This window comes from Xyrauchen texanus, chromosome 25 (genome assembly GCF_025860055.1).
Source record: "Xyrauchen texanus isolate HMW12.3.18 chromosome 25, RBS_HiC_50CHRs, whole genome shotgun sequence".
NCBI lineage: Eukaryota > Metazoa > Chordata > Actinopteri > Cypriniformes > Catostomidae > Xyrauchen > Xyrauchen texanus.
In genome coordinates, this window is record NC_068300.1 from 6,350,905 (window position 1) to 6,369,356 (window position 18,452).

The window sequence follows — 18,452 nt, forward strand, 5'->3', positions numbered from 1 at the left end:
GTCAGTTTGTTTCCTAACATCAAGCAAGTTTTGTTTAACAGATCTGGGGTTTTTCTTCTTCTTGTGTCATAATAGTCTTTTTGAGTTTGTTGAATGTCAGTCCATTATGATGATGATTGTAGCAGCCCGGTTGAATAAAACAATCGCTCTTTCACTGTTTGTTTGTGATTGTCTTCCTTCAGTTAGTTCTTTTCTCCTATTTAGACATCACAACACACCGCAAGAGCTACAAGAAGCGAATAAAAAAAATAGTTTTGGTATTTTGCTGTGGGTAAATCAATTTAAACAAACAATTAGACAATATAATTGACAATATTACATGTTAAACATAACATCTAAGAATAAACAACACAAATCAGTCCTTAATCCAAACTAAACTGACAAAGAGACACACAATATAGGCATAAAATAAACTTACCAACCGTGTACCCTTATCAACCAAGTACAATAAAAAAAAAAACCTTAATGCACACATTTTTAAAACTCTTTTAACTAGTGTGGCCTGGGTAGCTCAGCGAGTAAATACGCTGACTATCACACCTGGAGTCGCAAGTTCGAATCCAGGGTGTGCTGCTGTGTGACTCCGGTCAGGCTTCCTAAGCAACCCGTTTGCTAGGGTGGGAAGAGTCATGTCGGTTTAACTTCCTCGTGGTCGCTATAATGTGGTTCTCACTCGGTGGTTATAATGTGGTGAGTTGTGCGTGGATGCCGCGGTGAATAACCTGAGCCTCCTCACATGCTATTTCTCTATGGTAATGCACTCAACAAGCACATGATATGATGCGCGAATTGACGGTCTCAGATGTAGAGGCAACTGAGATTTGTCTTCCACCACCCAGATTGAGGCGAGTCACCGTGCCATCATGAGGACTTGGAGCGCTTTTGGAATTGGGCATTCCAAATTGAGGAGAAAATCCAAAAACAAAAAACTCTAGACTAAACTGTAGGCTCATTAGCTGTTAGGTGTGTGCGTATGTTGAACGCTCTCTCCATTCACACTCCCATTCTTTGGACGAACAGCACTTCAAACTAAATGTCTTGATTGGCAAAATAACAGTGGGGAAAAATTACGAAACACATATCATGTGACTTTAAATGCTATATTAATATAATAACACCAAAATAAGAAAACCATTTAAATAATTGAGGGTTATTTACAAAAAAGTTTTTGTGTTCAGATGTTCATCATGAGAGCGCAGGTGGATGTAATCTGCTGTAAATCAGTAGGAACTGATCTGTCCATGCTGGATATTGATGATTTCATCACGGAAATCGCTCAGCTGAAGAAAGAGGTGACGTCACTGAAGACAAAGCTGAAGGAAACAGAATTTGTTTCACCCTGCACCTGTTTTGAGCAAGTTAAATTTGAGATTGTAAGTAAGCTTTCAAATTATATGAAACGACTCTCTGTCATGATGAATGTACAGATGTGATTGTGTTGTGTTTGTCAGGAGCTGGAAAAGGTTAACTGTCAATCTTCAGTGTGTGTGACTGATGGGACCTCCACAGAATGTCAGGATTCAGTGTGGAGCGGCAGAGATCAGTCCACACCACAGCGACTGCTGGACAAACTCTCTGAACAGAGATCCAGAGACACACAGGACTCACAGCTCACTTTACTCTGTTCTACTGATGGTAATCAGGGTGATCAAACCTCCACAGAGTGTCTGACTTATGTCTGTAATGCTGGAGAACAGCAGATACCAGTGAAGAATGAAGTGAAGCTGGAGGAGATAAAAGAAGAAATCACAGCAGAGGAACCACAGAGAGAAGATTATGATGATGATGATGATCAAACCTCCACAGAGTCTCTGACTTCTGTCTGTAATGCTGGAGAACAGCAGATGCTGCAGACACCAGCGGAGATTGAAGTGACGCTGGAGGAGATAAAAGAAGAAAACACTCTAGAGGAACAACGGAGTGATGAAGTTGGTGATTATTTTCCTTCAGGTATGTTTCTTCCTTTAATGTTGTTTTACATTTTTGTGTCAGTTTACTTTTTTTACCATAGGAAACAATACGTTATTCAAGAATCCACTTACTGTTGAAGTCAGAAGTTTACACACACACACACACACACACACACACACACATTAGCCAAATACATTTAAACTCAGTTTTTCACAATTCCTGATATTTAATCATAGAAAACATTCCCTGTCTTTGGTCAGTTAGGATCACTACTTTTATTTAAAATATGTGAAATAACAGAATAATAGTAGGGAGAATTATTTATTTCAGCTTTTTTTCCCATCACATTCCCAGTGGGTCAGAAATATTTTGTAGCATTGCCTTTAAATTGTTTAACTGGGGTCAAACGTTTTGGGTATCCTTCCACAAGCTTCTCACAATAAGTTGCTGGAATTTTGGCCCATTCCTCCAGACAGAACTGGTGTAACTGAGTCATGTTTGAAGGCCTCCTTTCTTGCACATACTTTTTCAGTTCTGCCCACAAATAGTTTTGAGGTCAGGGCTTTGTGATGGCCACTCCAATACCTTGACTTTGTTGTCCTTAAGCCTTTTTTCCACAACTTTAGAGGTATGCTTGGGGCCATTCTCCATTTGGAATACCCATTTGCGACCAAGCTTTAACTTCCTGGCTTCACTTTTTCCACATTTTATGTTACAGCCTTATTCCAAAATGGATTAAATTCATTATTTTCCTCAAAATTCTACAAACAATACCCCATAATTACAACATGAAGTTTGTTTGATATCTTTGCAAATGTATTAAAAATAAAAAAAGGCAAAAAATCACATGTATATAAGTATTCACAGCCTTTGCCATGACACTCAGAATTGAGCTCAGGTGCTTCCTGTTTCCACTGATCATCCTTGAAAGGTTCCTACAAACTTGATTGGAGTCCACCTGTGGTAAATTCAGTTGATTGGACCTGATTTAGAAAGGCACACACTTGTCTATATAAGGTCCCACAGTTAACGGTGCATGTCAGAGCACAAACCAAGCCATGAAGACCAAGGAATTGTCTGTAGACCTCCGAGACAGGATTGTATCAAAGCACAGATCTGGGGAAGGGTATGGAAAAATATCTGTAGTATTGAAGGTCCCAGTGAGCACAGTGGCCTCCATCATCTGTAAATGGAAGAAGTTTGGAACCACCGGGACTCTTCCTAAAGCTCGTCACCCGGTCAAACTGAGAAATCGGGGGAGAAGGGCCTTAGTCAGGGAGGTGACCAAGAACCCTATGGTCACTCTGACAGAGCTCCAGCATTTCTCTGTGGAGAGAGGATAACCTTCCAGAAGAACAACCATCTCTGCAGCACTCCACCAATCAGGCCTGTATGGTAGAGTGGCCAGACGGAAGCCACTCCTCAGTAAAAGGCACATGTCAGCCTGTCTGGAGTTTGCCAAAAGGCACCTGAAGGACACTCAGACCATGAAAAACAAAATTTTCTGGTCTGATGAAACAAAGATTGAACTCTTTGGCCTGAATGGCAACCGTCATGTCTGGAGGAAAACAGGCACCGCTCATCACCTGGCCAATACCATCCCTACAGTGAAGCATGGTGGTGGCAGCATCATGCTGTGGGGATGTTTTTCAGCAGCAGGAACTGGGAGACTAGTCAGGATCAAGGGAAAGATGAATGCAGCAATGCAGAGAGACATCCTTGATGAAAACCTGCTCCAGAGCACTCTGGACCTCAGACTGGGGCGAAGGTTCATCTTCCAACTGGATAACGACCCTAAGCACACAGCCAAGACAACAAAGGAGTGGCTATGGGACAACTCTGTGAATGTCCTTGAGTGGCTTAGCCAGAGCCCAGACTTTAACCCGATTGAACATCTCTGGAGAGATCTGAAAATGGCTGTGCACTGACGCTCCCCATCCAACCTGATGGAGCTTGAGAGGTCCTGCAAAGAAGAATGGGAGAAACTGGCCAAAAAAAGGTGTGCCAAGCTTGTAGCATCATACTCAAAAAGACTTGAGGCTGTAATTGCTGCCAAAGGTGCTTCAACAAAGTATTGAGCAAAGGCTGTGAATACTTATGTACATGTGATTTTTTATTTTTTTTTTCTCGTATTTTATTTGTAATAAATTTGAAAACATTTCAAACATACTTCTTTCACATTGTCATTATGGGGTATTGTTTGGAGAATTGAGGAAAATAATGAATTTGATCCATTTAAATAAGGCTGTAACATAACAAAATGTGGAAAAGTGAAGCGCTGTGAATACTTTCCGGATGCACTGTATTTATGAATACTTTGACCTTTACTGGACATTTGTGTTCTGCCCTTTAAATTAGGGTTAAATGGTCATTTGTCATTTGATTGTTGTCAATTAATGTTTCACATTTGTCCTTCTTGAATTGATTTTTGTCAATTTACTGTGTTCATTGTAGAGCTGATGGAAGTGAAAGAGGAACATCAAAAACTGAATGAAGTGGAGGAAAAACTTCAGTATCAGAAACATCATAATTTTACAACTTCACATAAAAAGTCTTTGAGTTTCTCAAAGACTAAGAAGAAATTCTCTCTAAAAAAGCCTCAAAGAAGAGCAGCCAAGGAATCTTCCACTTGCTCTCAGTGTGGAAAGAGTTTCACATATAAAAGCCAGCTTAATGTGCACATGAGAGTTCACACAGTAGAGAAGTCTTACACATGCCATCAGTGTGGGAAAAGTTTCACATATGCAGGCCATCTCAAGAATCATCTCCGTTGTCACTCTGGAGAAAGACCATTTGAATATGCCAAGTGTCGTAAACCATTTGTGTTGGATTCAGTTCTAAAACAACATCTGAAAACACTCACAAATGAGAAGCCTTACAAGTGTTCTTCTTGTGAAAGTAGTTTTTCACACCTGTCCCATTATAAAGATCATCAGAAAAGACATAACTGTGCCGGGGCCTATATGTGCTTTGAATGTGGACAGACTTATATGAAAGTCAAAAACTTGAAACGGCACCAAAAAATTCACGCTGGACTGAAACCTTACAAGTGCTCACAATGTGGAAAGAGTTTCACTCAGTCACAAGACCTGAAAAAACATGAGAGAATTCATACTGGAGAAAAACCTTACAAGTGCTCACAATGTGGAAAGAGTTTCACTCAGTCACAAGACCTGAAAAAACATGAGAGAATTCATACTGGAGAAAAACCTTACAAGTGCTCACACTGTGGAAAGAGTTTCACTCAGTCACAAGACCTGAAAAAACATGAGAGAATTCATACTGGAGAAAAACCTTACAAGCGCTCAAACAGTGGAAAGAGTTTCGCTCAGTCAGAACACATGAAAAAACATGAGAGAATTCATACTGGAGAAAAACCTCACAAGTGCTCACAATGTGGAAAGAGTTTCACTCATTCACATCACCTGAAAAAACACAAGAGAATTCATACTGGAGAAAAACCTTACAAGTGCTCACACTGTGAAAAGAGTTTCACTCAGTCACAACACCTGAAAAAACACAAGAGAATTCATACTGGAGAAAAACCTTACAAGTGCTCACACTGTGGAAAGAGTTTCACTCAGTCACAAGACCTGAAAAAACACAAGAGAATTCATACAGGAGAAAAACCTTACAAGTGCTCACACTGTGAAAAGAGTTTCAATCAGTCACAAAACCTGAAAACACATGAGAGAATTCATACAGGAGAAAAACCTCACAAGTGCTTAAACTGTGAAAAGAGTTTCACTCAGTCACAACACCTGAAAACACATGAGAGAATTCATACAGGAGAAAAACCTTACAAGTGCTCACACTGTGAAAAGAGTTTCAATCAGTCACAAAACCTGAAAACACACGAGAGAATTCACACTGGAGAAAAAAGTGTGCATACTGTGAAAAGAGTTTCAGTCTCTCAGAATACCTGAAAATACCGTCTGCTGGCAGGTATTTCTGAGGTGAATGCAATGCCAAGATGTGAATGTCTCAAGCCATTTCGACGATACAATTTTGTTAATTGGATTAGGGCTGGTTGATTCAGAGTCTTCACCCATTGGAAATTTTGTTTAACTTTGAAAACTTTGTCAAAATCTGGAAGTACTGCCCCCTAAATGCCTGTGAAATACAATGTATGCCACTCTGAGTCCGACTTGATGACTGCATCAGATATATGGAATTTCCCCCCAAAAAACAGCATCATCTAAGACAGCATAACAAAGGATATTTAAGAAATTCCTTACATGATTTTTACAGTTATTTTTGTTGGAATGGGATACATTATTTGTTTTGACTGGGCTAAATTATTTGTGATGCCCTGATCAATCCGGCCAATGATCAGTATTAGCCTTTAATCACTTCCTATGATTTGTGTTGTCATAATTCATGGTTCATCAAACCGTTCAGAGTAACATTATAGGGCCAGACCGCCAGTTAGTATCACACACAAGTGAAATGGAAACTCCTGCTCAAGAACTGGCAATGTTTCTTATGCATTAGACACTTCAAGCAATTTCAGGAAGTTGTGGGGACAAAATTGGCCAAGGCAAAATGTGTTAAAAACATGTCCCACCCATTACACCCATAAGTGATGCCTATGTTTAAATGTTGTTATTTTGACAAAATGTAGTCAATTGTTGAACGTAGTTAGATATACAGGCGTATGCAAAAGTTTAGGCACCCCTGACAATTTCCATGATTTTCATTTCTAAATAATTGGGTGTTTGGATCAGCAATTTCATTTTGATCTATCAAATAACTGAAGGACACAGTAATATTTCAGTAGTGGATTAGTTCATTGGATTAACAGACGAAATTAGACGGGTGCATAAATTTGGGCACCCTTGTCATTTTGGTGCCTAGCTACCTAGCACTGATTAATTGGAACACGCAATTGGCTTGGTGAGCTCATTAAGCCTTGAACATCATAGACAGGTGCATCCAATCATCAAAAGGTATTTAAGGTGGCCAATTGCAAGTTGTTGTTCTCTTTCATTCTCCTCTGAAGAGTGGCAACATGGGGGCCTCAAAACAACTCTCAAATGACCTGAAAACAAAGATTGTTCAACATTATGGTTTAGGGGAAGGCTACAAAAAGCTATCGCAGAGATTTAAGCTGTCAGTGTCCACTGTGAGGAACATAGTGAGGAAATGGAAGACCACAGGCACAGTTCTTGTTAAGGCCAGAAGTGGCAGGCCAAGTAAAATACCGGCGAGGCAAAGGCGAAGGGTGGTGAGAACGTTCAAAAACAGCCCACAGACCACCTCCAAAGACCTACAACATCATCTTGCTGCAGATGTTGTCACTGTGCATCGTTCAACAATTCAGCGCACTTTGCACAAGGAGAAGCTGTACGGGAGAGTGATGCAGAAGAAGCCTTTTCTGCACACATGCCACAAACAGAGTCACTTGAGGTATGCAAACGCACATTTGGACAAGCCAGCTTCATTTTGGAATAAGGTGCTGTGGACTGATGAAACCAAGATGGAGTTATAAGACACTTGTGATGCCTATGTTTAAATGTTATTTTGACAAATGTACTCAATTGTTGAACGTATTTCGATATACAACCCCAATTCCGAAGAAGTTGGGACGGCATGAAAAATGCTAATAAAAACAAAAAGGAGAGCACTACAACTATACATTATATGATGGTTTTCCTTGTGAATGTCATTGTTTTTTGAAAATGTACAGTATTTTCAAATCAGATGATTGCAACACACTCCTAAAAAGTTGAGACAGGCAATTTAAGACTTGACGAGTTAAATTAACAAGGTGATGTAAAACAGGAGATGTTAATTAGGTGAGGCAATTGTGTCATAGTATATAGGGAGCCTCCAAAAACAGCCTAGTCCTTCAAGAGCAAGGATCATTTGAGACTTGTCAATTTGTCAACAGATGCTTCAGCAAATAATCCAGCATTTTGAGAACAATGTTCCTCAAAGACAAGTTGGAAGGTTTTTGGCATTTCACCCTCTACAGTGCACAATATAGTTCAATGATTCACGGAATATAGTCGGAATATAGTCGGTGCATGATCTCTGATCCCTCAGACTTCACAGATTTATAAAACGTCATTCATCTGAAATAGATATCATGAACATGGGCTTTGGATAACTTTAGTAAACCTTTGTTGGTCAAAACCACTAGCGCTGCATCCACAGATGCAAGTTAAGACTTTACTATGCAAAGGAGAAGTCATACATCAGCACTGTCCAGAAGCACTGCTGGTTTCTCTGGGCTCAGTCTCATTTTATATGAAAAGTAGAACAGTGGAACTCTGTTATTTAAAATAAAAATTAATTGTAAAACAAAGCCATCGTGTTATCTGGGCCAAAGAGGAAAAGGGCCATCCAAGCTGTTATTAGCGTCAGGTCCATAAGACAGTGTATGTATGGGTCAGGGGTGTGTCACTGCCCATGGCATGGGTTATACGCACATCTGTGAGAAAACCATGAATACAGACAGATATGTACAAATGTTGGAGCAACATATACTTCCATTCAGCACCGTCTGTTCCAGGGACGTCCCTGCATTTTCTAGCAGGACAACTTCAAACCACATATTGCCCGGATTTAAAGTGCATGGCTGTGTAAGCAGAAAGTGGGGGTGCTAAATTGGCCTGCTTTCAGTCCTGTCCTGTCTCCAGTTGAGAATGTGTGGTGCATTATGAAGTACACCATACGGAAATGAAGACCCTGTACAATTGTGCAGCTAAAGACATACATAATGGATGAATGGAACAAACTTGTGTTTTCAGTGCATAAATGCTTAATAAGTGTTATTAGAAGAAATGATGATGTTTTTACAGTGGTAAACACTCGACTGTCCCAACTTCTTTGGAGCGTGTTGCAATCTCGGGAAACTCCAGAGAAGAATAGAGTCCATCCCCTATCCAGGAGTACGGATCCAGAGCCAAAACTGTGCGTCGTTAAGTAAGCCCCACCAGATCCAACTGGTAACGCTCTACCTCCCTCACCAGTTCTGGATCCTTCCCCCCCCCCAGTGAGGTGAAGTTCCACATCCCTAGAGCTAGCCTTTGCTGCCCGGGTCTGGTCCGTCGAGGCCCACGGCCTTCACTGCCACCCATATGGCAGCGCACCCGACTCCTGCGGTTTCTCCTATGGGTGGTGGGCACAAGGGATTCTAAATCTAAACATTCATAAATATATATGTTGTTTAAATGGCAAAAAAGATTAGACCACCAGCAACTCTCACCCCTCTCACCAAATCACTCCCTTGTAGGTAAAATACACTCACTTAAAGGATTATTAGGAACACCATACTAATACTGTGTTTGACCCCCTTTCGCCTTCAGAACTGCCTTAATTCTACGTGGCATTGATTCAACAAGGTGCTGAAAGCATTCTTTAGAAATGTTGGCCCAGATTGATAGGATAGCATCTTGCAGTTGATGGAGATTTGTGGGATGCACATCCAGGGCACGAAGCTCCCGTTCCACCACATCCCAAAGATGCTCTATTGGGTTGAGATCTGGTGACTGTGGGGGCCATTTTAGTACAGTGAACTCATTGTCATGTTCAAGAAACCAATTTGAAATGATTCCAGCTTTGTGACATGGTGCATTATCCTGCTGGAAGTAGCCATCAGAGGATGGGTACATGGTGGCCATAAAGGGATGGACATGGTCAGAAACAATGCTCAGGTAGGCCGTGGCATTTAAACGATGCCCAGTTGGCACTAAGGGGCCTAAAGTGTACCAAGAAAACATCCCCCACACCATTACACCACCACCACCAGCCTGCACAGTGGTAACAAGGCATGATGGATCCATGTTCTCATTCTGTTTACGCCAAATTCTGACTCTACCATCTGAATGTCTCAACAGAAATCGAGACTCATCAGACCAGGCAACATTTTTCCAGTCTTCAACTGTCCAATTTTGGTGAGCTCTTGCAAATTGTAGCCTCTTTTTCCTATTTGTAGTGGAGATGAGTGGTACCCTGTGGGGTCTTCTGCTGTTGTAGCCCATCCGCCTCAAGGTTGTGCGTGTTGTGGCTTCACAAATGCTTTGCTGCATACCTCGGTTGTAACGAGTGGTTATTTCAGGCAAAGTTGCTCTTCTATCAGTTTGAATCAGTCGGCCCATTCTCCTCTGACCTCTAGCATCAACAAGGCGTTTTCGCCCACAGGACTGCCGCATGCTGGATGTTTTTCCCTTTTCACACCATTCTTTGTAAACCCTAGAAATGGTTGTGTGTGAAAATCCCAGTAACTGAGCAGATTGTGAAATACTCAGACCGGCCCGTCTGGCACCAACAACCATGCCACGCACAAAATTGCGTAAATCACCTTTCTTTCCCATTCTGACATTCAGTTTGGAGTTCGGGAGATTGTCTTGACCAGGACCACACCCCTAAATGCATTGAAGCAACTGCCATGTGATTGGTTGATTAGATAATTGCATTAATGAGAAATTGAACAGGTGTTCCTAATAATCCTTTAGGTGAGTGTATGTTTCTCCTGTGAAAGGCGCTAAACAAATAAAATTGACTTGACTGGACTTGCAGCTAAAGACATACATAATGGATGGATGGAACAAACTTGTGTTTTCAGTGCATAAATGCTGTTATTAGAAGAAATGATGATGTTTCACAGTGGTAAACACTCGACTGTCCCAACTTCTTTGGAGCGTGTTGCAATCTCGGGAAACTCCAGAGAAGAATAGAGTCCATCCCCTATCCAGGAGTACGGATCCAGGGCCAAAACTGCGTCGTTAAGTAAGCCCCACCAGATCCAACTGGTAACGCTCCACCTCCCTCACCAGATCCTTCACTGCTACCCATATGGCAGCGCACCCGACTCCTGCGGTTTCTCCTATGGGTGGTGGGCACAAGGGATTCTAAATCTAAACATTCATAAATATGTATGTTGTTTAAACAGCAAAGAAGATCAGACTACCAGCAACTCTCACCAAATCACTCCCTTGTAGGTAAAATATGTTTCTCCTGTCGTTGCAATAATTATAACAGATCAATATGAGCCCTTTTCCAGCAGGATGTTGTATTAGGACCAAATGTAATTGCATATTGGAGTCAGTTTGGGAGTGATGTTGACTGGAAACAAGTCTGGCTTCTGCCCAATCCTTATCTCTTAACAAACAAGGTTGAAGTCTTTTAAACTCCTTCACAGAATATACCCTGTTAAACATTATTTAACCAAGTTTAAAAAAGATATAAATGAAAGTTGTAGCTTTTGCCAACAGAAGCCAGAGATAGCTGTTCATTTATTTTGGCACTGCCCTTATGTGGGTTTTTTTTGTTGCAAAATTTAGTTGATTTTATTGTTGGAAATGTTACATTACAGTGGAAAGATGTTTTTTTTAGGTATTATTGTAAACTCCAAAGATATACAAACCTGCACTTATTTTATTAATTTTAAAGGCTGAATTTCACCCCCATGAATGTAATTTTTTTAATAGTATTTAAAAATTAAGTGAAGTATTATATTGAGTCAATATTGCCCTCGAAGAAACAAAAAGCTATTCGAATTAACTTGTTAAAATATTCTTATAATATTATTTATACCTCCCCCTAACATTTGAAATGTCGTATTGTATTTGTATTGTTTGTTTTGATGTTTTCTTCAATAATAATAAAAAATAATGTGGTCCGAATCCAATGTTTGCGTCACATCCTGTCTGCTGAGATGGATCCTTCACTGCCTATGAAGTCCCACAACCCTTTGCGACCGAATCCACAGCGGTTGAGCTGAAGAAATAAGTTGATAGCCAATTTGTGTATTAATGTATTTTTTTATTCACTTTATCCAACTTTTGATTCCATTTCTAGCGAGAAAGAGGTATTGTAGTTATTCATAAATATACTCTTTATCGCCAAAACTCTCTTGATTTTGTTCTAGATTATTAGACCGTTGTGGTTTAGTTGGACTGACCGTGTGTTCAAACCAGAGGCGTCGAGAGCGTCAAATCGATATATATATATATATATATATATACTCATTTTCTATTCACTTTTTATTTTTAATATATTTTTTATTATCTCTATCTTGTTGTATTGTTTGTGCACTGGAAGCTTCTGTCATCAAGACAAATTCCTTGTATGTGTAAGCATACTTGGCAATAAAGCTCATTCTGATCTTGTCTGCCTAAAAAAATCTTTCTAATTGACATACACACAGAAATCAATGCTAGCCAATAAATAGTCCATTTACAGTGGAAAATAAGGAATATTGTATGAGGCATATAGGCTATAATTTTAACATGATTTTCAGTTGGCATTTGTTTAAGAACATTTTCACGTCAGTTTCTGCCTATAAATGCAGATTTGTTCCTCACTTTTAACGTAGGATAACATCCATGGGATTTAGGATTGAATATCACATACAAGTAAGCAGAGGTTAAATTGGGCCGGAGCGCACCGGAGCGCAGCTCCGCCTCCTCAGGTCCACAACACACCCTGACAGAGCTCAGCTCCGTCTCCTTCAGCACCAAATATTGTTATTTCACTTGAATTATTTTTCATGTTCTGACTCCTGACAAATACATGGCATATGAGACTGAATAATTAGCAAGACTACACGGAGACACCCAGGCTACAATTATCAGACATCATAAATGCATTAATCGCTGATTCAGCACCCCGCCCACAACCATCAAGGGAAAACTGTCACAATTCTAAGACAGCGACGTTACCATGGAAACCCGCTAACGGCTAGAGCGATAGAATATACTGCTCCTGTCTGTAACGTTATCTCAGCGCTTCTCAACTGGTTTTGCTTCAGGACAGATTTTACAACTGGACATCAAGTGTCGACCTGCCATAGATTAAACATACCCTGTATTTAATGTGTCCTGAGTTGCATTTCCTTTTGCATAGTTTAATGTTGCATAGTTCTCTTACGAGAGGTTCTCTCGTATTGCGTAAGCTAGCTTACGCTACGGGAAAGATTCATCTTTTCTGAGATATTGAAGCCAAAAAATTATCCTTAATTTTTGTATCAACTTCCCTGCCCCCGGGTGGGCGGGGAGGTTGAAGGCGATGCTCGAGGGAGGGGCTCCGGCGAGGCAATCGCTTCTACCGCTGGTTCCGGCAGCCTTTGAGAGCGGCGCTTTTTACTGCGCGGCTGAATGGAAGGCGCGCGGCGGCTTCGGTCCTGAGCGCTGAGTCGAGCCCGCAGGGTCGACATCGAAGCTCCTCGCAGAGATCGCATCCGCCTTCAGCGAGGGCGAGCTCTGCATGCCCCAGTCCCAGGCAGAGAGCGCCAGATGACGTGGCGGTCTCCGGTGCTGAGAGGGGCGCGCATGAGGCGCAAGTGGAGCGACGCATCTTTAAAAAGACGCTCGTACTCTTTTGTGAAGTTCATAAGAACTAGCTTGCTTTAAAAGGATACGTCGCCGGATGGCGTAGCTCGCAGGACGGCTGAAGGTGGCGAAGACGGCCGGCTTCTTCGAGCGCTGTCCACGCTTGCTTGATGCCCCTCGAACGGCGACGCGGCTTCCAGTTCAGAGATGCGAAGAGCTTCGCTGAAGAGATGAAAACCAGGGTTCCAGCCTACGAACTACGCTTATATGCACTCTAGTCACGCCCATTTTGGCGGGCTTTGTTGCAGTGAGCGCGCGGACGCCTCTCATTGGATGCGAGTTCGCCCAAGCTCGTCTTTAGGCTGCAGCAGTTGCCGCAGAGCAACCTATGAGCTCGCTAGCTAGCCCGCTCAAGGTCTGCAGCTGCCGCACTGCGTTGACAATGGATACAAAAATTAAGGATAATTTTTTGGCTTCAATATCTCAGAAAAGATTAATCTTTCCCGTAGCGTAAGCTAGCTTACGCAATACTCGTTCCCTCATCTAGAGAGAACCGAGGTTACGTTAGGTAACCGATACGTTTTCCAGTACAAGGACATGCATCAAGTGGCATTATTTTTGTTGTTGATGTCAAAATCTACAGAAACTGTACTTATATGGGCCCATTATTATCCCATTTGTTACCTAATATTAAATTTTTATACACAGAAGGAAAGGCTCCTCAATACCATGGTTAAGTCAGTGTGCTAGTCTTAAATAATAGTAATAATAATAATAAATTAATGTATTTATTAAAAATACATACTAGCTGAAACACATCTTGAAACTTTAAGCTGCCACTGTTGATATAAAATGAGGTCTAATAGATTCTACCTTTAGATTATTTCATATGAAACTGAAACATTTTGTTAAAATATAACAGTTACATTTACTCATGTAAAATCCTGAAACACATTTGTAAAGGTGATGGTGTGTAATATTTTAATATTGTGTAATAGTTCATATTTTTAACTATTTTGGTAAAGGGGCCACATCGGGCTTTAAGTAGTGCATGGGGGGGGGGGCACATTGTATTGCTTTTGAGATACAATGTTCTGCATTGATTTGGTTTTTGTAACTTTTAAGCCCAGAAATAGTTGTGTACTCAATTTTCTGAAGTGTATCTGTGATTAATGGGACTATTCTGCAATTGCCTAAAGTATTGTATTGCTCTATAAAGATAGATACTTTTCTATCAGGCATTACAAAACTCAATAAAGGCGGAGATTATACATTTATTTTGCCAACTCTATACTTCTCTGTTAATTTATTATTCAGTTTTAATAATAATTTAAAAAATATTTATAGAACGACTAATGTTTGTCGCAAAGCTGACGAGTTTACTCTTTTTTTCTTTCTAAAACTTTACCCGTTTACATGCTAAAAGAGTCATGATGCGTTTCTCCTCGATGGTTTTTCAACACTCAACAGAATAACACAGGCTGCATGAATATGATAAATAATTACTGCAAGAGTTACATTACCATTCAGGTGCGAAGGGACTTCAACGTTTCTAAATTGCACAAATAAAAAATACATTTACATAGGCCTATTCGTCTCTGGCTTGCAATATTTTCAAACATGTTCATTTCACAAGTTTTCCGAGGGTGAAATCCGTTGCCTGCCTGTTAACATTCAAGATAAAAAATAATAATAAAATAAGTGAATTGTAAAGTATTTGTCTTTGTTTGAATAACTACTCAACCCTACCTTACACATTAATACTGAAAAAGAGCCCCTTTGGTGTAACAAAAAAAACTAAGTCATTTTACGGCAGGATTTTGAATGGTGACCATTCACCGTAAATTAGGGCTCCCCCTCCCAACAAAAGCCAATTTAACCACTGCAAGTAAGCATTATAATGAAATGGTTTGGCTCAACTATTCAATATATCTATATATATTGAATAGTTATATATATATTCAATATATATCTCTCTAACAATGATAACACAACAGCAAGAATCGCATCTCCTATCATGTATGTCTATGAAAGATTAACGAGCTAATGAGACTAAGTTATGGGCGGGGCGACACGTGTAGCCCCGCCTCATTCTGCAGGCTGCAACCAGGTCCACAGTATGAGGTAGAGTAAGTGCACAATAGGTGGCGGTATGTGCTGCTTTATGCCACAAACCGCCAGTTAACTCAAAGAAGGGTTGTCACTGGAACACCACAGGCCGGAACTCGCTGAGACATTGAGTCACACTCTTGGTTTTGGGCGCGGGAGGAAGAACAAGAGGTGGGAGAAAACAACCGAAGGGAAAACCGTTTTGGAGGAAGAGTTCGATCACGCCGCTGCCATTTTAGCGCACGGCGAGAGACGCGCTGGGTGGAGGATAGACTAAGTGGAGAGAGTATTCTGCGAGAATATCGGCCGACGGCCTGTATAGGTCCGGTATACGATATAATTGCACGTATTCTCTGTCATGGCAGACAATCAGGAAGATAGTTGTTGTAGTATGGATGAATTGGATCAAGAAGATGGGAACTGGCAGATGAGGAGGATTAATAAAGCAAAGCGGATTAGAGGAATGAAAGAGAGTGAGGAGAAATGGACTGTTGTTGTGAGGTTTGAAGAACCAGGAGTGAAGAGTTTGGATCCATTAAAATTGACGAAAATAATTAAGAATCAGGTTGGCGAGGTTAAATATGCTAGGATTTTAAAAGATGGCAATTTATTGATTGGGTGTAGCTCTGAAGAACAGATTAGAAAAGCTTTAAAACTACAAGTTGTTGGGAAAACAGTGGTGGTAAGGGTCGCGAAAGTGGGTGAACAAGGAAGTAAAGGAGTGATTTATGGGATTCCTTTAGTAACTGAGATGAAGGAGCTGGTTAAAAATTTAAAAGAAAAATGTGATTCTGTTCAGAGTGTGAAGCGTTTAACTAAGGGGGTAAAGAAAAAAAAGAAACCGAGTCAGTCTTGGTTCAGTTTAGCACAAAAGAGTTGCCTACAGAGTTATACTTTGGATATGTGAGATATAGGGTAAGAGAGTTCACTCATAAGTCAATAAGATGTTACAAGTGTCAGAAGTTTGGGCATGTAGCTAAGTTGTGCAAAGGGACTAAAATGCGGCCTACTGGGGTTGTGAAGTAATGAGAAGGGAGACTGAGATTCAGAGTGTGAAAAGGAAGGATAGAGTTACTTATGGAGAAGCAGTTAAAAGAATGGAGCAAACAAAGAGGGTTAATGAAGAAAATGTTAGACAGGAAATAGCAACAGGGAATGCATGGACACAGCGACAAGATCATGTCAGAGAGAAGGAAAAGGAGAAAAAGGAGTGGGGTGAAAAGAGGAACTTGGTTATCTTTATTGCAGGGGTAATTAATGCAACAGCTGAGGTTAAATCCAAAACTGAAAGGATTCAAATCATAGCAAAGGCAGCAATTCAGCATTTGGGCGTGCTAGACTTAAAATGGGAAGAAATAAGGGAATGTCTTGCTGTACACTCCAGTCAGGAAGGAGGTAAAGGATGATATTATTTATTATGATCATTATCCAATGGAATGCAAGGAGTCTGTTGGCAAATGGTCAAGATTTTAAACAGTTTATAGATAGTAGAAGTGTAAAACCTGATGTAATGTGTATTCCGGAAACATGGTTAAAACCTAGATTTGATTTTGTTTTATCTAATTATATCGGCATCAGACGAGACAGAGAGCAAGGAAGTGGTGGTGGGTGTGCTACCTTTGTAAGGAAGGGGATACCCTATAGGGTGTTGGATATAGGGAAGGAGCAAGAATACGTGGTAGTGGAAGTATGGACAGATAAAAAGAAAATAGTAATAATAAATTATTATAACCCCTGTAAACAGTTAGAGGTAAATAAACTAGAGGAAATAGAAGGCCAGGATAGAGATAATGTTGTGTGGTGTGGAGATTTTAATGCCCACAATACACTGTGGGGAGGAGAAAAGACAGACAACAATGGACAGGTGATTGAGGAGGTGATGAATGATAGGAACTTAGTGTGTCTGAATGATGGTAGAAGAACTAGGATTGATATTAGAACTGGTAAAGAGTCAGTATTAGACCTCACAATCTTGTTTAGTAGAATGGCTTCAAAGTGTAAGTGGGAAGTGCATGGAGAAAGCACTATTGGAAGTGACCACTACCCAATTATATGTAAAGTGAACGTTGATGTAAGGTTGAGCACAGAAGATAGTCATGGAAGGTGGATTTTCAAAAAGGCAGACTGGAAGAGATTTATGAAAATAAGTGAATTATATATTAGTTCAGTCCAAGAAACAAATGATGTTGAAAGAAATGAAATTGAGTTGCGACAGAGTATTTATATGGCTGCAATGGCTACAATACCAAAAAGTTCAGGAAAACTAGTAAAAAAGCGGTTCCATGGTGGAGTGTTGAATGTGAAAAGGTAGTTAGGGAAAGGAACCGAGCTTTTAGAAAATTAAAAAGAACTCATAACTTTCAACATTTGATTGAATACAAGAAAGCACAGGCAGTAGTGAGAAGGAGTATAAGGCAAAGGAAAAGAACATACTGGAGGGATTATTGTAGCTCAATTGGAAGTACTATTAATATAAATGATGTATGGGGAATGATTAAGAAAATGGAAGGTAACAGAAGAGAGTGGAATTATCCGATCCTTTCAGATGGAGAGCAGTTGGCTATATCAAGCCTAGAGAAAGCAGAAATGATGGTGAACACACTGAGTAAGGTACATAGCTCCAGTAATCTTTCAGAAGAAGAAAGGAGGGCTAGGGAAGAAACAAGGAGTCAATATGTTGAGGTTATTCAAAAGAAAGAAAAATTAGAGGATAAATATAATGTTCCTCTCACACTGAGAGAATTAAGAAATGCATTGGATAAGTGTAAGAATTCAGCTCCTGGTAAAGATGAAATTTGTTATATTATGTTAAGACATTTAAGTGATAAGGGAATGAATAAGGTTTTAAATGTATTTAATAAAGTCTGGGAGGAAGGAAAGATTCCTGTAGGATGGAAGGAGGCAGTTATTGTCCCAATAAGAAAACCGGGGAAAGATGCTAGTAATCCAGCAAATTATAGGCCAATAGCTTTAACTTCTCATTTAGGTAAGTTAATGGAAAGGGTGGTGAATGGAAGGCTAATGCACTTTATTGAAGAAAGGGGTTGATGGCTAGTCATCAGAATGGCTTTAGAAAGGGGAGAAGTACTATTGATTCACTCATATGCCTTGAGGATGAAATAAGAAAAGCACAGATAAATAAAGAGACTGTTG

General features: G+C 40.3%; 1 protein-coding gene across 1 annotated transcript in view; it reads left to right on the forward strand.

Annotated features, from left to right (window-relative positions):
- LOC127618957 (uncharacterized) overlaps window positions 1-18,452 on the forward strand; it is a 61,676-nt gene that overhangs the window by 18,086 nt on the left and 25,138 nt on the right. Inside the window, 2 exon segments of the mRNA XM_052091663.1 lie at window positions 4,366-5,813; window positions 17,044-17,242. Coding sequence (XP_051947623.1) covers window positions 4,366-5,813; window positions 17,044-17,242 — 1,647 coding nt within the window.